The following is a 22,419-nucleotide window of genomic DNA, read 5'->3' as shown; positions in this document are numbered from 1 at the left end:
ACGGATCCGGCTTTTCAAATATCAAGTAGGAAGTTTGCATTTTTTTCCTTTAAAAAAACGTTTTTTGTGATGGTATTCATATTAAGAATCAGCTTTAAAAGACACTTTTAGAACTGTTTCGCCCTACAATGAAGTCAATAGGCGCCATTGCTGGATTATTAGTTTCTAAGTGCACAAAATATGTCTCAACAGTTTGACTTGTACATCACCAGGTTCCTATTGCTTAAACCTTAAATCAAAACTAATGTCTAAATAGTCATATCCTTCTACCAAATCACAGACTAGATTAAGATTCCTGGTCTGGCCCAAAGTTTAATAATTGATAACAGTATAGCAAGTGATGTGTGTGTAAACTAGCTCTATATTCTGATAGTAATAGTTGCTATTGAGTGTTGGTCAGTAACAGAGTCTCCCCCGATAAACGGGTAATCTCAACTGGCTGAACCTGGCAACCCACCTGAAAATGAATTATCTGTTTATTAAAGAGCTAGAGAGACAGGGAGGCTCGTCACTAACAAACACTCTGTAGGACACAAAAAAAAACAATTCAAGGCAGCACTGACTTACACATTTGAATATTTTAGCTATTTTTGGCAACTTACTCTGTCATTCGAATGACTACAGGCCTCAGCATCTCGATCGTTCGAAGCAGTATAGGCGGCGGCCTGGGCATCTCTGTCGTTCAAAGCAGTATAGGTGTCGGCCTCAGCATCTCTGTCGCCCACACCTGTGGTCAAATGCCTAACATCAGAGAAAATTGTTTGTTCATTCCCATTCAAGAATACAGACTGCATGTTTATCCATGTGTTGGCAACTTACTGTGCTGTAGAAGCAGTAGAGGCCTCAGCTTCGCCATTGCCCACACCTTCAGTGAAATGCCTGAGATTAGAGAAAATAGTTTGGTCAGCCTCATTCTAGGATTAGCCTTTGTAGTGTGACACACACACACAGTGTGTGTGTGTGTGTGTGTGTGTGTGTGTGTGTGTGTGTGTGTGTGTGTGTGTGTGTGTGTGTGTGTGTGTGTGTGTGTGTGTGTGTGTGTGTGTGTGTGTGTGTGTGTGTGTGTGTGTGTGTGTGTGTGTTTATGTAAACCTATACATAACATGTAAAGGTGTTTAAAATGTATTAATTTCATTTAAAAAATGAAATGGTCAATACTTTTCATTGGTTAAAAATGTATAAAACCCACAGACAGACTAACCCACTTATAGCCTGGCATCCCTTTTTTGAGTTAGTAATTATAGCATAATTGTTTAAAATTATGGTCGATCAGATTAGCTATTTGTGCCATTATTGTCCATCGAATGTTTGCATATACAGGAATGCCAGGTTTCATGTGGTTAATTTATAAAGGGGGGGATTATTACATATGTTTATAGGTTTCTGCCAGTGGTGTAAAGTAACTAAGTATTGTACTCAAGTACAATTTATATAATTATAGGTACTTTTTTACTTTGCTGGAAGTATTTCCAATTTTCAGTATTTTTACTTCTACTCCACTACATCTCAGAGGCGAATATTGTACTTTTACTCCACTACAATTATTTGAAAACTTTTACAAAACATACATTAACCACTTCAGGCTTATAAACGTTTTGGCCATATGAAAATAGCAGATCTACAAGCTCACAATGCATCGCGATGCGACGTATTGTGAGCTTGTAGATCTTCTATTTTCAAAAGATTTTTATATATTTGAAAACTTCCAATTCTGCAGGAGTACTTTCTACTTGGCATTTTAAGTTAAAACTAAAATTGTACCAATACTTTTGTACTTTTACTCAAGTAAATAATCTGACTTTTACTTGTAACAGAGTATTTCTACATTGCAGTATTGATACGAGTAAGAGTATTTTTTCCACCACTGGTTTCTGCCCAACAACAGAATGTAGCCGTTTGCATGGTTTGTTTGCCTCATATTCCAAAAAGGTTTATGTTAGCTACTTGAACAGTCATGGGCCCCAGCCTATACTAATGCCCCACTTTTAAGTAGCTATATTGACATTAGAAAATATACGATTACATTACCACGGCAAGTGTCAAATAAAAATAATAAAAAATATGAAATTAATTATAACGTTCGATGTTGACTTTGGCATGTTAACGTTAGCATCGCTAGCAAACATTTTCATGAACGATTACTTACTGTTTTTTCCACCTTTCCTCGTTGTGCGTGGAATGGCCGCTTCGTCGTCGACGAGGTATCATTTATATCTTACAATTCGATCAATTTTTAAACTGTTTGGGGCAACGGGCGAGTTGGCAACTGACTGTCTGTTTACTCTACTTTAAACCGAGACGCTCAGGCTAATGCTGCTATCATGTTACATGTTATTTCACCCAGGACCGGAACCGGATGTTTATATCCGCTCAACGTCAGTTGATCAGTTTAAGATTAGTAAATTATTAAATATTTGATAATTGTACATTATTGTTAAAACACATAATCTGAACCACAAGTTTTCACTAAATGTTACCTTTAATTGTTTATGTTTTTTTATATTATTAGAGAATAATAGAGACATTCGCTGCAGAACGTGACGTCATAGAAAAGCACCACTCACAACGAGCGCGCATTCATGACGTCATCCCCCTGTTGATGTGCACGCGATGCCAGAGTGCCCGCTCTTTCAAATTCCAACCGCTCGCGGATACAGGAAAACACAACAGACAGAACAAACATACAAATTAAATTACATTAATGTCACCATTTGCACGTTTGCCTTGGTGGAGTGGAGTGGCATTCTGACGATTGACTGTGTTCGAGATTTTAATGAAGAGAATTACTTGAATGGCGACGAAGAAACTCCTGAGGAGTTTTTGGTGGAATGGCGCCATGGACGCAAGGGAGCTAATAGACAGTGGCCGGTGTATCAAGCCAGGATCATCAAGGTTGCAAGTATGTACACGCTATCCATATTTATTTAGCTTTAGAGAGAGAAGAAGCAGGGACAACCACTACATATTGTATACAATTGTGTTTTAAATTAAACATTTTCATAGATTTGTTAGACAGCTTCATAGACTCTGACAGCACTATCATCAGTGTATGTTCCATTAATGTGTATTTTCAGACATTTAACCACTTGAGCCATCAATATTTAGTCTTTTTCCCCCCCTCTACACCAAACCTCTGCCAAAAATAGCAGATCTACAAGCTCACAACTTGTGAAATTGTGAAGGGGTCAGGAGTCTTTTGCAAAAGAGATGCGTGGAGGGCATCCATCCATACCACCTCTGGCACAGCAATGGTGCGAACTCTCCTCCTCGGCACATTTCCCTTTGAAACCCTGCTTCCGAGCAACCTCAACGGTAAAAAAAAAAAGCTACTGTTCAAAATCTCTTTAAATCAATCCTGTCATTAATAAAGAAAGGCAGTTTACACATGTGTTTTTCTTTCAAAACTGATTCACCTAAGAATGGAAAAACTTAAATATTTCCTTACTCTCTGTTTTCGCTGCTGCAATTTGTTGCGAGTAATGTTTTTTTTTACAATTGTCCCACACTGTAGCCCAGTGGTTCTCAAACATTTTTTCATTTCAAGGACCCCCATAACTCCGAGTGTATGATTGGAAACCAAATGTGTATGGGTCTATTTGGAACACCCTCAAGGAACCTTAAGTGTAATTTGTCCCTTGACAACCACTCTAGCCTAAAGTGTGGGCCATTAGTATGTAAACATTAGCTGCTGCAAATCAGCAGGATTACCCACTTTTCATTTGCAAAATAATAATTATGAAATATTACTTTAGGTGGCAAGCCAAAGCGAGGTGATGGGGAGCAGCTGGAAACCCTGGACCCAGGAAAAAAGGCGGCCATAATCGGTGAGTAAAAACGAATGAATTTAGAAAGGAAAATAAAAGTTAATAGAGATGCCTCAAGTTGACTACTTTAACCATCCCTGTTTCACTATTTATTAGCTATCAATGGTAGTATCAGGATCAGCATCAGGTAAGTGAGGACACCCATTAATGGTATCTGCACGGATTAGCACCTACTGTAGGGTGATCACTAACTTTTCAATTGCTCACTTCTTGATCACAGCTCTCTTCTAATAGATCCCATTTTCTGGGCTAGTGTGCTTCCACTGTGGTGGTCCTCTGTGTTATAGAATATGTAGTTCTTAATAACCCCATGACACTAATTGTTCTCCAGCATCTTCACCCTTAATCAGCCCTTTGTACTGTGTTTGTGCCATATCATGTCTTTAATTGATTTTCTTGATTACAATGCATATCTTATTAATCTTCTGTTAAACAACCTGTGCTTATGATCTCTGTTGTATACAAGTGAAGTTCATGTGATGTCATTTTTTTTTTTTAAACAGTATTTTGAAAAGCCAAACTTTACCTAATTCCAACTAATAATTGTAAACTTAGCAGCTTCTTAGACAGATTTGGTAAATGCACTCACTTTTCAGATAATTCAAAAATAATAGTAATGATATATGAAACAAATCACAAATAAAATAGATCATCTGTTGGAATAAAGGCTTTGAGCTTTATCTGCCAATAAACTCACAGGGGAGCTCGTGTACACTACACCAGGTGGTTTGGCAAAACTTTGGAGTGGAATGCTTGGAGTCTGTAGAAGACTTGGAGCATTTTTACACTGTCATCTCATTATGTCCTTTTCTTTTTTGTCTGTAGAGGCAACAATGAAGAAGTGGCCACACACAACGAAGGGCCAGCTGGGTAGAGCTCAGGGTTCGCCAAAAGCAGACTAAATAATTGACATTTATTGACAATAAATGTATGTTAATGACTTATGCATTTTGTGTGTTGTATTTTTTTATGTAGGTAGGCTATGTATAATCCTTGAACATAGGTGTAAATAAACATATATGCACATATAGGCTAAACTTATATGCGCATACTGTATATGTGAAACTTATATGCACATATGTTTTACATATATGTGCATTTATGTGAAACCTATATGTAAAACCTATATGTGCATATATGTGAAACCTATATGAGCATATACACTGCACCCATATATGCACATACAGGACTGTCTCAGAAAATTAGAATATTGTGATAAAGTTCTTTATTTTCTGTAATGCAATTAAAAAAACAAAAATGTCATACATTCTGGATTCATTACAAATCAACTGAAATATTGCAAGCCTTTTATTATTTTAATATTGCTGATTATGGCATACAGCTTAAGAAAACTCAAATATCTCTAAATATTAGAATATCATGAAAAAGTATACTAGTAGGGTGTTCAACGAATCACTTGAATCGTCTAATTAACTCGAAACACCTGCAAGGGTTTCCTGAGCCTTGAAAAACACTCAGCTTGGTTCAGTAAACTAAATCACAAGTATGGGGAAGACTGCTGATCTGACTGCTGTCCAGAGGACCGTCATTGACACCCTCCATCAGGAGGGTAAGACACAAAAAGAAATTTCTCAAAGAGCAAGCTGTTCACAGAGTGCAGTTTCAAAGCACATCCACAAAAAGTCTGTTGGAAGGGGGAAATGTGGCAGGAAACGTTGCACAACCAAGAGAGATGACCGCAGCCTTAACAGCATTGTGAAGAAGAGTCGCTTCCAGAATTTGGGGGAGCTTCAAAGACAGTGGACTGAAGCTGGAGTCCAGGTATCAAAAGTCACTGTTCACAGACGTGTCCGGGAAATGGGCTACAATAGCCGTATTCCCATGGTCAAGCCACTTCTGAACTCAAGACAACGGAAGAGGCGTCTGACTTGGGCTAAGGAAAAGAAGCACTGGACAGTTGCACAGTGGTCCAAAGTCCTCTTTTCAGACGAAAGGAAGTTTTGTATTTCATTTGGAAGTCAAGGCGCCAGAGTCTGGAGAAAGGCTGGAGAGGAGCAAAATCCAAGTTGCTTGAAATCCAGTGTGAAGTTCCCACAGTCAGCGATGGTTTGGGGAGCCATGTCAGCTGCTGGTGTTGGTCCACTGTGTTTCATCAAGCCCAGAGTAAATGCAACTGTGTACCAAGAGATTTTAGAGCACTACATGCTTCCGTCTGCTGAAAAGCTCTATGGAGATGAGGAATTCATTTTCCAGCATGATCTGGCACCTGCCCACAGTGCCAAAACCACCAGTAACTGGTGTACTGACCATGGCATTACTGTCCTCGATTGGCCTGCAAATTCCCCTGACCTGAACCCCATAGAGAATATGTGGGGTATTGTGAAGAAGAAGCTGAAAGACACCAGACCCAACAATGCTAATGAGCTAAAGGCCGCTATTGAAGCATCCTGGGCATCCATAACACCTCAGCAATGCCACAGGCTGATTGCCTCCATGCCACGCCGCATTGATGCAGTAATCCGTGCAAAAGGATTCCCAACCAAGTACTGAGTGCATTAATGGACATTTTCAAATGTTTGATTGTGTTTTGCTGTTATAAATCTTTTTTTTTTACTTGGTCTGAGGAATTCTTCTAGTTTTTTGAGATAGGATTTTTGAGTTTTCTTAAGCTGTATGCCATAATCAGCAATATTAAAATAATAAAAGGCTTGCAATATTTCAGTTGATTTGTAATGAATCCAGAATGTATGACATTTTTGTTTTTTTAATTGCATTACAGAAAATAAAGAACTTTATCACAATATTCTAATTTTCTGAGACAGTCCTGTATATGTGTGTGCATATATGTGCATATATGGATATATATGTACATATATGTTCAGAGACATATATGTAGGGGTCCAATTTCGGATATGTCACATATATGTTAAACATATATGTGACATATATTAAAAATATATATGTTCATATATATTCTTTCCATGTGGGCTGTGCCGATCATGGCCCCACATTGGTAGGGGCGTCCGAAATGAGGTTCTACATCTGTAGATTCAAAGCAGATTGGTTTACAGACTCTCCTGTTTTGCGAATCCGGTGCTTAAACAAATAGCTCTACACTCCTGGCTGAAATGTCCCTAAAATGAAGTCTGAGTTTGAAATATATCTCAAACAATGTATGCACTGCTATTTCCCCACATAAACATAACAGTCTGCAATCAAACGGTTGTCTCCTGTGTGCTCCACTTCCTACTTGGCGCACCGGTAACTTTCTCCTGCGAATGATAAAGTATCTTGTGCAAACGAGAAAGTATATAGTGCGCACAAGATACTTTTTTTTTTCATGAACCTTTAGGGGCTCTGTACAGAACATGTTCAAACTAATATTTAAACATTTTGAATTATTATTATAGAAAAGGGGAATTAATGTTGTTGTTATGCATTTGACATGACATAAAACCCAAGAAAACGATCTCAACCCATAAAGGAACACTTCATCTTTTTGATCTTTCGGGGTGTGACTTTCTGATTTTAGCCTGTGCAGACCATTTACACAAAAACCTTCATAACACACTACAGATAAGGGAAAACCCTTAATATAATTTAAACCCAGGTTAATTGTATTTGTTGATTATACTTATTTCTTTTGCGTAAGCAAAATAATTGAAAAGGTTTTCTACCTACAACTTAACAGTTTTTTGACCTCCAATAACATTTTAGACACCTTCCAATCTGGTTTTAGGTCTCGTCATAGCACAGAGACGGTTTTATTAAAGATTTTAAATGATATTTGTTGGGGATTAATTCTGTCTTACTCCTAGGAGTCTAACCTTTTCTGTGTGTTGACGTTTACGACAAACCCTGAGTCTATTATCTGTCTTAAGGAATGAGAGGCTTCAGCTATTGTTGATATTAACAGTTTTATGACCGGGCAACTGTCGGTCACAGAGTGTTACAACCTTCCTTAAAGAGCCTGTGACACGAGTTTCCCCCCATCATCCAAACCCATCAATTTGAGTAAATATTGTCCCCTTGAAAACCGTTACTGAACTGATTTTGGATATTTGTACTTTGATAACCATTAATCTGCCCTTCAATGTTGACCATATTCTGGATCTTCTCGGGGATTCTTCAAATCCCGCCAAATTATGTGTGACGTCATTGCGAGCCAAGCGCTCCAGCTGCACCATTCAGGATCCCAGCATCTGCATGTAAACGCACGATGGCACACACAGCAGCAAGCGATGACAGTGATGACAGTTTAATTTTGAACGTGTCTGAGAGCTCATATGAAGCTGAAGGATCGGTTTATGTTTTATCTGTTAGAAGTTTAGGAATTAGGTGCGTCAATATGGGCGATAATACGGTGGTGGAATGGGACTAAAAATCAACCCGGGACTCTCGACCGGCCCACTTCGGTACCGCTAGTAAATTGTCAACGGGGGGAGTGGGGGATGTGCTAGTGACTTATCCGACCGGCCCACTTCGTTACCGGCCTATTGGGATTCATCCCAATGGCAAATCCGCCACTGCACCCAGCCCAGCCCAGCCCACGTAAACTGTCAACGGGGGGAGCCTCGCTGCGGGGAAACGGTGGACCTAGTGTCCCGATCGGAGTGGGAATAATAATAATGCTAATCATAATCCGTGCATTTTATCCATTAATGTCCCCAACATTGTGGTAAAAAAAAAACACACGTTTAATCCAGGTTGGTGTACTACAACTACAAAAAGCATAGGCTTGCTTTTTCATCAGGAAATGCAGACCGGCTCAAACAAACGATTTTTAATCATCATCCTCATGATCATTTAATGTATCATATGTTCGCCGAATTGACATGAAAGCACTAATAAATGTAGTTTAATCCACTTGAGTTTACAACTACAAAAATAATCGATTTGTTTTTATATCACATCCTACGGGAGGAATTTCAGCAGCTCTCACTACCGATTTGTAATCCTAATTTAATCATCATCTTCACCACGATCATTTATGTTTATGTTCGCCGAATTGACATGAAAGCACTGACAAATATGAATATACTGTAGTCAACTTCATTAAAACGTTATTAACGTGCCTAAACTCAGTAATTCATAATTTCTACGCATGACAACACACTTTGTCCGTGTTTGGCTCTCTCGCCGCACAGTGAAGCATTCCCGCATTGACGTCACTTCCGGCTTCCCCCAAAACTTCAAAATGAGTCGAAGGAATTTCCCCGCGAGGTTCGAAATTATTGATATTTATCGGAACGGTATCGCACCTTCTTTTTTAAGCTGACGGTTCGAGATTAATAGTAGCCCAATATTTCATTGCACAACAGTTGTTGGGAGGCTGTCACAGGCTCTTTAAGGCTGGAACAAATAGTGAGGCCAAACAGAGTTAAATGCCAAATATATGTTTATTTAACAGGTTAACGAAAAACACCTCTGATGAATAGTGTACGTAAGAATCAGACTGTCAGCAGTGTGTGGAAGTGTGTTGTAGCATGTTGGAGGGTGCATCAAACCAAAAACAGGCTGTAGGCTGAGGTTGCTGCAGCAGGCCAGGATCAGAATCAGAGACTGAACCTTGCAGCTGGGCAACCTTTATACCATCTTGAGGCTCCGCCTCTAGATGGGCGGGCACAAACAGGACGACACTCCCAGTACCTGCCAGAGGACAGCAAGGCAGGGAGCACAGCCCGGCAGAAGGGGGGAGGGGTCGTCACACCCCCTCCCTTAAAATGGAGGACCCACTAGGAACCTCCAACCTGGGGCACAAAATCACAGACACAAAACACAATAGACAAAACCAAGTTAACCTTGAAATGTTAATACAACCTGCAAGCGCGTCTGTAGCATCTAGCTCAACCCCTCAGCAACTGAGAAGCATTTTAAGAGAGGGCAAACAGAAAAAACAGAGACCCCTGCAGGGAGAAAAACACTAGTTAACCTAGGAGTTTATAGCCCTGGACATGGCATCAGCCAATGTATTATCCACACCTTTGACATTGTGAGGATTTGCAGTTCTCCCTCATTCTCCCCTTTGTTTTGTGTTTGTTATTGTCTGTCTTCCTGGCTGGGCGTGGCTGACCCACTTCTGTTTCCCGCCAACTCATCTCTTCAGCTGTTGCTCATCATCCGGATTACAACTACTCACCTTCACCTGCATATATACCCGGTTCCTCCATCCAGTATTCACCAGTTCGTCGTTTCACCACGCTGGTAATACGACTTGGTAAATTAGCTGTAGCTAAACTATACTCTCTGTGCTCTTGTAATCCTTACCTTGTGCTCTCTCTGTCCAGTATCCGTCTGCCTACTCCTCTGCCTGCCACGTCCAGCCATCAACCCCTCGTCTGTGTTCCTCCGTGCTTCCACGCACACCAGCTCAAGCCCGTCTACTCTCGCCGGCTCTGTGCTTCTCCGCACCTCCGCTGGTGATAAACCCTGGCCCTGGATTAAGTGGACATCTTATCCCTCTTTTTGTCTCCTGAAGGGTTTTATTAGTTAATAAACCTTTTTTACCACATAAACTCTGTCCCCTCCTGGTGTCCTTGGTGTTCAGCATTGTGAGTTCAATCCCGTAAGCTCCCGGAGAGCGTAACAGACATGCCTGATGTCCAGATGAAAAGGCTGGAGGAAGAGACACCAACGCATAAGGCGTTGATTTGGATTCTGCAGAAAGGTTAGGGGATTATGATCTGTATAGACCACCAGGAGCCCAACTCCACTCCCAACATACACCTCAAAAGGTTTTAACGCCCAGATGATTGCCAGTGCCCCCTTTTCAATGATCGAATAGTTTAATTGATGAGAGTTACATTTCTTAGAGAAGAAACTCACCGGGCATTCGGAGCTCCTCTCATCAACCTACGCGAGTACAGCCCCAGCTCCAACCTTACTAGCATCCACATGAAGAATGAAGGGCTGGTCCATCTGGGGAGATGCTAGGACAGGAGCAGAGCACAAGACAGTTTTCGCAGCCTCAAAAGCCTGTTGACACCGAGGAGACCATTCAAACTTGACCTTCGGGCTGAGAAGAGAGGTGAGGGGCGCAACCACCGTAGAGAAATTCTGACAGAACCCACGATAGTACCCCACCATGCCCAGGAAACGAGAGAGTTATTTTCTGGTTGTTGGAACAGGGAACTGGTCAATTGCCAGCACCTTTGCCCTCACTGGCTTAACCTGTCCTTGGCCAACTACTTTACCCAGGTAGGTGACCGTTGCCTTAGCAAACTCACACTTTGCCAAGTCAACGGTCAGACAAGCTCAGGCAAGACATTCAAACAGTGCATGAATGTGTTGGAGATGTTCCTCACAAGTTTCCCTGTATACAACAACATCATCCAGATACACAGCGCAGCCAGCAAGACCTGACACCACCTGGTTCATCAGGCGTTGAAACGTGGCCGGGGCATTTCGTAACCCAAATGGCATTACGGTGTATGAGTACCACCCACTGGACGTGATAAATGAGGCGATTTCCCTAGCTCTTGCAGTTAACGGGACTTGCCAGTAACCCTTTAGCAGGTCAAATTTACTGACAAACTTAGCAGAACCGACCTGGTCCACACAATCCTCCATGCGAGGGAGTGGAAACGAGTCAGGTTTGGCCACTAAGTTCACCTTGCGGAGATCAGTAACTGGCCTAAATGTACCATCTGGTTTCGTAAGCAGCAAACAAGGAGAAGAACAACTAGAAGCACACGGCTCAGTGATGTTATTCTCAAGCATATACCTAACTTCTGCCTCTAAATGCTCTCGTTTGTCCGGAGACGTGCGGTAAAAAAGCTGCCGTACCGGTTTAGCATTACCCACCTCAATGTCGTGTTCTATAAGGTGGGTGCGAGAGGGAGTGTCTCCAAACAGGCAGGGATAGTTTTTAACTAGATCGACCAACTCTGTGCGCCGCGGTTCGGTTAAATGACTCCCCAGAGCATTCCACCCAGATTAGCCAGTGACTCCGAATTCTTAAGCCATCTTCTCAACAGACCATCATCTGGGGAATACTCCTCTTCAACCTTAACCCCTGCCCCCACATTCAGAGATGGTGATGGGTGACCCACTGTCACCACTGCAGCATCTGAGGAAACGGAACAAACCACACCTGGCACAGGTTTACGGGCAAAATACGGTTTTAGCAAGTTTATATGGCAAAACTGCACCGACTTCTTCCGGTCAGGGGTCGCTATCAAATAGTTGAGGTCTGACAACTTCTTGCACACTTTATAAGGCCCAGAGAACTTGGCCTGAAATGGGGAGCCAACTACAGGCAGCAGTGCTAAAACCTGATCCCCAGGACTCAACTCACAATCTTCTGCACGTCGATCATAGAGGCTTTTCATTTTAGTTTGAGCAGACTCTAGCTTTTCTCTTGCCATTTGATTAGCCCGAAACAAGCGGTGTTTGAAACAATGGACATAGTCTATCAAACTTGACGGGGCCTCCTTGGCTTGCCAATCCTCGTGTAGGGTGGCCAACGTGCCTGTTACATTATGACCAAAGACCAGGTCACTAGGGCTAAAACCCAAACTCCCCTACGAAACCTCCCTTGCCACCAGCATCAACCAAGGTAACCCTTCTTCCCAGTCACGTTCCAACTCCGTACAATATGAACGGAGGAAAGACTTCAAGGATTGGTGGAACCTCTCAAGCGCTCCCTGGCTCTGAGGATGATTGCACTTGACTGTGAATGTTTGATATTCAACTGCTGTAACACCTCGGCAAACAACTTTGAAGTGAAGTTAGTCCCCTGATCTGACTGGATGATCTTCGGGAGATCAAAAATAGTTATAAATTGTGTCAGCGCTTTTACAACTGACCTGGTGGTGATATTCCTAAGGGGATATGCAGCAGGATAACGTGTAGCCTGACACATGACTGTAAGCAAAAAGTTGTTCCCTGCTTTGGAGCGTGGCAATGGTCCAACACAATCTACAATCAGATGCTCAAATGGATTACCAACAACTGGAATTGGATACAGAGGCGCAGGTTTAATGACCTGATTTGGTTTGCCAGTCAACTGACAAGTGTTGCAAGTTTTAATGAAAGCAGCAATGTCTTTCTTCAGAAGTGGCCAGTAAAAATAACGGCCAACCCGATCATGTTTTCTTCACACCTAGATGCCCTGCCACGCCGTCATGAGCAGTCTGAAGAACAGCGAGTCTCAACTTACTGGGTAACAAAACTAGCACAACTTCCTCACCCACAAAACAATCCCCCTGGGGAACCCACTTTCTCACCAACAAACCGTCCTGGAGAAAATAACCACGGGCTGTATTTCTGAACTCCTCATCCGGTAGAACTTGGCTGTACAGAGCCTGAAGGGTGGGATCGTTCTTTTGCTCATTCCCAAGGTCGCTACAAGATAAGGGCAAAGGAAAGGTAGGCACAGGAAATACAGACTCGTTTTTCTTATCTGTATTTTTAAGAGAGAAGTCACAAACATTACGGCTTGCAGCACGTGTTACTGCGCCGGTGGCAAGCATCACAGAAGGAGTTTTGGGGAACTTTGCACCTTCGACCTGGGAGATTGGAGACCCAGGCCTTACTCGATCACCAGCCAGGTCATTTCCCAAGCTGATCTGTATGCCCCCCATAGGCAGAGAAGGACGCACTCCCATGACCACATCCCCTTGCAGCAGACTGGAGACTAAGGTCAGTTTATGCTGTGGAGCAGAGAAGACGGTTAATCCCATCCCCCGGACCCCAACACTGGAACCGGTGTCTGTCTTAGGAGAGAAAGGTAACACAGAACCAACAATAAACGAGTCCAACGCCCCTGAGTCCCTTAATATCTTTACCGGTACCTTCTCTTTACTCCCGACCAGTGAAACAAAACCATTAACCACAAAAGCTTTATACCCAGGGTCTATCTCCTCATGCTCACTGACAGGAGCCTGAATGATCGATTCAGATAAAGAGGACTGAGTGTGTTTCCGCACAGCCGCAATGACACTTTCCCTTTCCACTGCACGTAACGATGCCACAGCCCCAGACACTTTTGCCGACACAGCCCCAGGCCTGGACTTTCTCTTCCACTCAGGAAAATCGTTTCTCCAGTGTCCTTTAGTAAAACAGTAATTATAGATACGATTGGGGTCAAACTTACCCCGATTCCCACGGTCAATCCTAACTGGAAACCTATCTTTTCCTTCTGAAACACCTTCACTGTAGTGAGCCCCCGCACTACTCTCTTTGTATCCCGCATCTCCACGACCACGGCTGTCGCCAAAAAACACTTTATGGGTCAGAGTAAACTCATCTGCCAGCTTGGCTGTCTCTGAAACTCTGTTTACTTTCTGCTCATTAATGTAGGTAACAACACTGTCAGGCAAGGTACTTTTGAATTGCTCAAGCAAGATAAGCTCCTGCAGATCTTCCAGAGTTTTTACCTGTGAGCAGTGTTGGGGAAGTTACTTTTAAAAAGTAGTGTTTGCTCATTACTCGTTACTTCTTTAAAAAAGTAATCCCTTACTTTACTTAGTTACCCTCCAAGGAAAGTCACTTTTTACATTACTCGTTACTTTTATGTTGCTCGACTTTGGGCAGAACCCCATCTCTGTTCCTAAATGTTTAGGCTTATATACATTTCTACCATGGAGGACATAAGATATTTATTTTGTGCTCTTTATTATAAAAAAAATGCCACAGAGCACTTAACAAAACATTGGGCTATAAGCGTCAACACCACCACTAAACAATAATATCAAACAATATCAATATAAAATCATAATCATTAAACAGGCTAGCCCCAAAATAGGTGCAAAGCTAGTGCAAATCATATAAATAGGCTCCTTAGGAACAACATGATGAAAACCTCCATATGGCTCATGTGTCTCAAAATAAAACATGCCTCATGTAAATCCAACAGAAAAATAATAACTTCAAAATGTCTTGATATCAATGGCTTGTGTAAATAAAATAAAATGGCATAATACAGCTTGGAAGCAAAGACATTTTAGCTAAAATAAAATCAAGAACAACTTAAAGCAGGACTGGCCTCCGAATTAAAAGGCTATGTTCACTGAATATGCTGGCCCTTCTTCACTGTATGATAATATCATCATTTCCCCGGGGATCTTGAGCTACTAGCTTCATGCTAGCATGTTTTACTTTCAAATGCTTGGTGAGGTTGGCAGTTGAGTTAACGGCAGTGGACAAAAGTTTCTGGCCAGGGCACAACGTACACCTTACACTCACATTTTTCCCCTTAGTTTCAACAAGTTCGAAGTAATGGGAATACCTCCATCCCTCGAATGTTAGCATTGGCTGCGCCTGCTTCTCGCTTGCCATCACTGCTCTTCAGTCTTCATGCCACCACCAGCGGCCAGCCTCTATCACGTACAGTGTGGAATGAGAGCTCGTGCCTGCGTAAGCACGCAGCTGAGTAGGCAGTGTGTCACACTGTCACTCGTCCCTGGGAAAAGTAACGTTCCGGCGAATTGAAGAAGAAACTACGTTACGTTACCAAATTTTCCGTAGTAGCGCGTTACACTACTTTTTACCCGGAAAGAGTAGTTACGTTACTGTAACGCGTTACACCCAACACTGCCTGTGAGGAAACACACCAACGGTTGAAACTAGTGGTTGAATCATGAGCAAACTCCATGTGTGACTGCTTCTCTTTTCTGAGTAACCTAAAGCACTGTCGATATGCTTCAGGTACTAACTCAAATGCCCGAAGTACAGCAGCTTTAACCTACTGGTAATTGCTACTGTCTTCAGCAGTCAAGGCAGCGAAAGCCTCCTGGGCCTTTCCAGTGAAGACAGACTGAAGCAGAAGGGTGCGCTCAACATCAGACCAGTCTCGTGCCTCTGCTAGACGCTCAAATAACACAAACACAATGTCTGGGTCCTTTTCGTTGAACCTCGGAACTATCCTCAAATTAACAGCAACATCAAATGTTTGATTTGCAGGAACCCGACCTACAGTCTCTGCAGCTCTCCTAGTCTCAGATGGAAGCTTACCTTCACTTATCAGCTCCAATCTAAAGCGCTCCAAGTCTAGTTTTTGTCTAACCTGAACTTGAGCCATCTCCGCTTCCTGAAGACGGGCATTTTGTCTCAACTTTTCTACCTCCACATCACGTTCCAAGTGTAGCATTAGAAGCTCTTTCTGTTCTTTAAATGATAGTCCAACCCCAAGTCCAGACAGGAGTGGAACCACACCTGAAACATTACCTGACTCAATTGACTGTTGGGAGGCAGGCCCCTGAAAGACAGACAAAACACTTTTTTCCACTAACTGTGCCTTTATTTCTACCAACAACTCCTCTTTATTCAACTTTTTTTGGGAAGTTCAAGACCGTAATGGTCAGCCACTCTCAAAAGCACCCAACAAATCCTCATTTGGGGACTCAACAAAATCTTCAATAGAAGCCATTTAACTGTTTACCGACCAAGGCAAGGTTTTTCCAGCAGTAACTGATAGTGAAAGACAGCTTTACATATTGAAACCAGTGGTTAATTTGAGCCGGATCCTGCCGGAACAGGATCCGGCACCTCTTCATTTTGGCCACCCTGTGTTCCGGCACCTATTTGGGCAGATCCGGTACCTCTCACAAAAAATAAAAATTTAAATGGTTAAAATGAAATAAAATATGCAGATATTAATTTACAGAAAAAATCCCAAGAATTTCATGTCGTTTATTAAGATTAAGATTTGAAAGATCGGAGATCTGTGTTGACGCACTGAAAAGCTGGACCAACGGACAAACGTCTTTCACTTTTGAAATTCGCCACATGAGGAGCACGTCGCAGAGAAGAAGAAACGGTGATTCAATGCAAGCATGTCAAAAAGACAGTTAAATTGACTGTCTTTCTTCAAAAAGAAGGAAGAGGTAATAGACACTTCAAAACGAGTCAGAAAAGCCTCCACAAGCAGCGACGAGGGCAGCTGCAGCGGTCATGTTGATGGTCAAAACCAGGAAGAGGTTAGCGCCGCAACAGCTAGCCAGCTAGCTAACCGACAGCTAGCCAAGCCCGGGCAGCGGGTCAGGTTCACCGCCAGCCGGAACAGGAACCAGCTACCGTCAGCCAGGTGGACCACCAACAGCAACGGGTGGGTACCCTGGCATCAACTAGCCCGGTACAACAGCCGGAGCAAGAGGCGAGCGGAACCGCGACATCAGCTGGCTTACAGCAGGAATATTCAGTAGGAGAGGAGAGCGCATTGAGCGTAGAAGAGTGTGGGACGTCCAGCGACAGGTACATTTTTTCTAACTGTGGCCAAGAACTTGGAGGACCGTATGTTATCTCAAGGAGGCCGGATGCCAGATAAAACTGGATATAACAAGTTCATTGAGGAGTTGAAGGTGCTTTACGCACAATACTGGCCCGAGGACGCAGGTGCGCTGTATGGAGAGACTGAGGTCGAGTCACTGTGTCAGCGCTTCAACATTGCCAACCCGCGCGCAGTCATACGGGCCTACAGAACGTACAGAGACTCAGATGGTAAAGACACCCCCGATGAGCTGATGGAGTTACTTGTTGCTGTCAACAGCATTCCCATTGCAAATGCTGAATGTGAGCGCGGATTTTCTCAAATGAACTTGATTTGCACTCCCAACCGTAGCTCTTTGCTCACATCCACCATGTCATCTTTACTCTTCCTAAATCTTGTTGGACCCCCCCTGGCTAAATTCAATCCAGTCCCGTACGTGAGGTCCTGGGTGGCCAAAGGACACAGAACTGCCACAGACACACGCAATAAAAGCAGAAAAAAAGAGATAGAGGACAATCCGGACATGCTCGTGATGTGGGGTGTTTTAAACAACTAAATATGGTGAGCAAACATACTGTCTATTAATAGGCCGCCGTGCCAATCTTTGAATAGGCCTAATAAATATTTTTTTTACACGTTAAACCTGTTGAGAAATTAATTGCTGGCTGTATACTGAAGTCCCACCTGTGGTGATGTGGGCATTTGCCTATGTTGTGCGTACTAGCCTAAACAATTATAAATTATCGTCATAACATTTATACCATGGATACTATTTGAAATTGAGGCTTGTAAGTCCCACAGCGTTGCAAGTGGACATTTTCATGTTGTTTTCAGCACCTTTTCTGTATACGTTCCGGGACCTGTACGCGTCTCGTCATCCCTGAGCTGTCATATGTACTTTGCGTTCCGGCACCTTATGATTTACAAATTAAGCACTGATTGAAACCCCACTCCTCTGGCTAACTACCTTACCAAATGCTTACTGACTCACTCAACCCTAGTCTTCGTGTAGAATTGTGGGAGGATTTTAAGCACAAAATTCCAGTGACCCGGTTAATTCTCAGCAATTGAAAATCACCTAAGCAGTCATGGAGTGCACCCGAGCAAATGCTCTAGCCACTTACTACACAGAAATAACAAACAAAAACAAAAAAAGGTTCAATGGAGACAGCTTGTTTCTCTCATTGCTTATACCTAACAGGAATAAGGGTTCAATACATTTGACAGCCTTTCACACAAAACAGCAATACCGGAAAACATAGCCTGCCTTCGACAGAAACACAACTGTGAGTAAAGCCAGTTACTTAAACATAGAGTAAGATCAACCTGACATATTTTCCCCTACACAACTCAGAGTCAACCATCAAGCTGTTTGAACACTCCCTGACTGAAATAGGTCACCATGTCCTTTATCCAGCACCAGAAATTATCCCGGACGAGCCCACACTTGTAAAAACCTTCCTTAAAGCTGGAACAAATAGGAAGGCCACACAGAGTTAAATGCCAAATATAGTTTTATTTAACAGGTTAACGAAAAACACCTCTGATGAATAGTGTACGTAAGAATCAGACTGTCAGTAATGTCAGCAGTGTGTGGGTGTGGAAGTGTGTTGTAGCATGTTGGAGGGTGCATCAAACCGAACACAGGCTGTAGGCTGAGGTTGCTGCAGCAGGCCAGGATCAGAATCAGAGACTAAACCTTGCAGCTGGGCAACCTTTATACCTTCTTGAGGCTCCGCCTCTAGATGGGCGGGCACAAACAGGACGACACTCCCAGTGCCTGCCAGAGGAAAGCAAGGCAGGGAGCACAGCCAGGCAGCAGAAGGGGGGAGGGGTCGTCACACAGAGGGTTTTATGACTGTGAGAACGCTGGCTTCTAAGCACCACAGACAGGTGATTCAGTGTCTCCAGATGTTGGGGCTATCTCCAGTGTTCCCAGAATGTTTACGTCAGCCCCCAATATGTGGATTAACTCTCTGTAAGCTAGTTAAAAGGTCTATCGAGAGAGAGGCTATTCAGAATTGACGTGGCAACCCACCCGTGCAGTCAGAACCTCTGGCTGCTGTGACTTGTGATGTGAATTTCTCCGGCCGATACCTGTAATAAACATCAGTGTTTGACATCAAAACTCCTGCTCCTCCCGTGTCTCCTTCATGAGTCGGTGACTCCCACTGCATTGCTACACAGAAGTTTCCTCCACAAATAGGCGTTGTCGGCAGGATACCAACACATCTTCAGAACTGGTAAGTGTGTTTTTCAAATCCACATTTGGACATTGCCTTACCAGAATCTGTGATTGACGGTATCCTAAAATTACCTGTGAAACTGAGCGGTTGTGTTTTGTTTTTGGTTAATGAACATATGGGGATAAAACCCAGGGAATCAGTGTGTGGGGGCTTTGTCCTGGCTGATTTCCTCTGTGTATGCTGCTCGGGCCGGAAGTACCATACAAGCACAGCTCATGTTCGGAGAAACCTTAAAGAAAGGTATCAGTAAAGTGGAGCTTCTGTATGAAAGCAATGTAAAGATTTGTATTGAACAAATCACCAAATTCTGGGGGTTTCAGCGGCCAACACTAGCAGTTAAAAATAAGCAGCAAGAGATATTCCCCCCATCGCCTCTGTGAACACGGCTCTAGCAGTAGCTGCGGGTGTGTGTGTAAATACAGCCCCCGTGTTTGGGTGGCTGGAGGGGTGCAGCTGAGAGGGAGAAAGTCACAGCTTTTTGTCTATATCTTTAACTCACACCACCGCCGTCTCTATTAAAAACGAGATGGTCTAAAAGCACTCTCGTTGTTTATGACCGTCTTCTACGTGCTGGTAAGGCCAGGGCAGCGCGAGGTGCGTGCATCACCAGATCAAAGTCAAAGTCAAAGTCAGCTTTATTGTCAAGAATTCTACATGTTGTACATCCAGAAATATCGAAATATCGTTTCTCGAGGTCCTACAGTGTGACATATATACATCAAACAACAACAAAAAAAGAAAAAGGGCCTAGATAACCGGGGTATACAGTTTAGGAAAACTGACTGATGCTGGATGAGGAAGGTTGGTTTTGTGTGTGTGTGTGTGTGTGTGTGTGTGTGTGTGTGTGTGTGTGTGTGTGTGTGTGTGTGTGTGTGTGTGTGTGTGTGTGTGTGTGTGTGTGTGTGTGTGTGTGTGTGTGTGTGTGTGTGTGTGTGTGTGTGTGTGTGTGTGTGTGTGTGTGTGTGTGTGTGTGTGTGTGTGTGTGTGTGTGTGTGTGTGTGTGTGTGCGTGTGTTAGAGTCCAGGACCATTTGGGGCAGGGGAGAAAGGTCGGAGGCAGGGTGGAGAGTTCAGGGGAGAGATGTCAAAGGGGGTAGAGAGGGAGGTAGGAAGGTGAGAGAGTTCAGGGGAGAGATGTCAAAGGAGGTAGAGAGGGAGGTAGGAAGGTGAGAGAGTTCAGCATCCTGACCGGCTGGTGGAGGAAGCTGTTCCCCAGCCTGACGGTGCCCGAGCTGAGGCTGCGGAACCTTCTTCCTGAAGGCAGGAGGCTGAAGAGGCTGTTGGAGGGGTGGGTGGAGTCACCCACAATGCTGAGTGCTTTGCGGGTGAGGCGGGTGTTGTATATGTCCTGTAGTGAGGGGAGCGAGGCACACCGATGATCCTCTGGGCAGAGTTCACTATGCGCTGCAGGCTCTTGCTCTTTCAACCACTAGGCAAGGCTTTATGCATCACACGAGATGTTCCCCTAAATATACATCAGCGTGAACTTGGTGACCAACTGCAAAGCCACGTGGGTAAGAATGTTCCTCCCACTGTCTTCACACAGTCCTGTAGGCATCTTTCGTTTTTCCAACCCAGTTGAGATTGAACCACGCCTACTTCAACATCGACGTAGCTCTGAGCGACTGCATCACGGCTGTATAACGAAAACGACAGCCCCATGTTAACAACGTCAAGTAATATCATGTATACTGTAGTTTGGGTAAATGGGCCACTAAAAATGTGATCAATTTAGTATTTATTGGAACACAGTTAGTTAAGCACCTCTCTGCACGGTTCCTCTCCCTAACTTCCTGCTTCCGTTTCGAATCATAAATCTATGGATCATAAATCTATCGATTAGATTTATGATTCGAAATTATAAAAGTAGGGTAGACATTATCCGGCTGAACAAAACGAGCATTTATCAAACAGGTTCGTTTTCCACAGATCTTATTTTTTTACAATATTCCAAAATCCTATGGAGAAATCCCATAGCTTTTTTGTCGAGGGAACCCTTGCACATCTTACTTCCGGGTCGGCCAAAAAAATATGTCATCCCTGCACCACTCTATTAAAAGATGAATTAACACTTACTAAGCTATTACTAACTGTGATCATCTTTTATGTTTAAAATAGCGCTTTTTTCATTGATCTACTTTGAAAAACATGCTCTATGAAGCAAATGTAGCTGCTTCAATCTAAACTGGGTTGGAAAAAAGGATAGGCACATCATGTATGTTTCCAAATATCAGTAGTATGCATTTACTGATGCAAATCTTCAGCTTTAACTCAAGAGTCCGATTCTGATTAGCTTTGTATCATTATTGATTGACTTTTATAGAATTAAATATCAATTACTCTACTAATTGATTCATAATTGAATTGCTAATACAGGTACGGTGGAGGTCCGCCAAAAAACTCGTGTCGATGAAGAAACAATAACGCTGTCAAACGCATCCTGCTGGTCCAGATCTAAACGCACAGCGACAAAAAAAGAACAACCTTCCTCCTGTTTGAATTTTATTGTTATCTTAAAGATTTCGTGCTGTTCTCCGTGATTTAGTCCATTTAAGGAGTCGTACCAAGCCATGCATTAGTGATGTCATACTTTTGAAATCATCATTATTGTCATGAGTGTTAGTCCAAAGTGTCAAACACAGTAAACACAGTCATGCAAACACAGCGGAGCTGAAAGCCCAGCAAACCTCTCATGGGCAAAAGGAGGAGCCACTCATTCAGGATTCAACTTTTTAAATGATAAAGCGGGTCCAACACAACAAAGATGCAATACATTCAACCCTGGCACAGCAGAAGCACAAGTTAGCCATGCTAACCTCAGCTGAATATGAATGACTGGCAAACTTGGAAAAACTGCTTGAGCCATGCAGTTGGGATATTTTCTTTAACTCTCCTTTTCTTAAATATTAAGTGGATATATTATAGATAGAGATACAAAATTATGAGGGCAAAATGAGCAGGGATTTGGTAATTGAAAGGCTTCTTGACTAGCTGAGACAACTATCTCAGAGAAAAGCTTTATTTTAGATTCAGCTAAATATATCTTTCGACAGCACAAAGCCCTTCAAGGATCATGTGGTAATTATTGTAGTTAGATTATTACATTACATGGTATTTAGCTGATGCTTTTATCAAAAGCAAATGACATACACTGGCATACTGCAGACATTCCTACAGGA

General features: G+C 42.9%; 1 protein-coding gene across 5 annotated transcripts in view; it reads right to left on the bottom strand.

Moving 5' to 3' along the window:
* The window catches only part of LOC307042559 (uncharacterized protein), a 159,003-nt gene that overhangs the window by 133,627 nt on the left and 2,957 nt on the right, over positions 1–22,419 (bottom strand). For all 5 annotated transcript variants that reach the window (XR_013809157.1, XR_013809158.1, XM_079686519.1 and 2 more), the window contains exons 2-3: positions 820–879; positions 603–741 (exon numbers count right to left, since the gene is read on the bottom strand). Coding sequence is in view for 3 of the 5 variants with exons in the window: in XM_079686519.1 (XP_079542645.1) it covers positions 603–741; positions 820–879 (199 nt within the window). In the remaining 2 variants the exon portion in view is untranslated. The remainder of the gene's footprint in view (positions 1–602; positions 742–819; positions 880–22,419) is intronic.

This window comes from Notothenia rossii (genome assembly GCF_949606895.1).
Source record: "Notothenia rossii genome assembly, chromosome: 1".
Classification (NCBI taxonomy): domain Eukaryota; kingdom Metazoa; phylum Chordata; class Actinopteri; order Perciformes; family Nototheniidae; genus Notothenia; species Notothenia rossii.
Note: the sequence above shows the minus strand (reverse complement) of the source record. Positions and strands in the feature narration are given on the sequence as shown.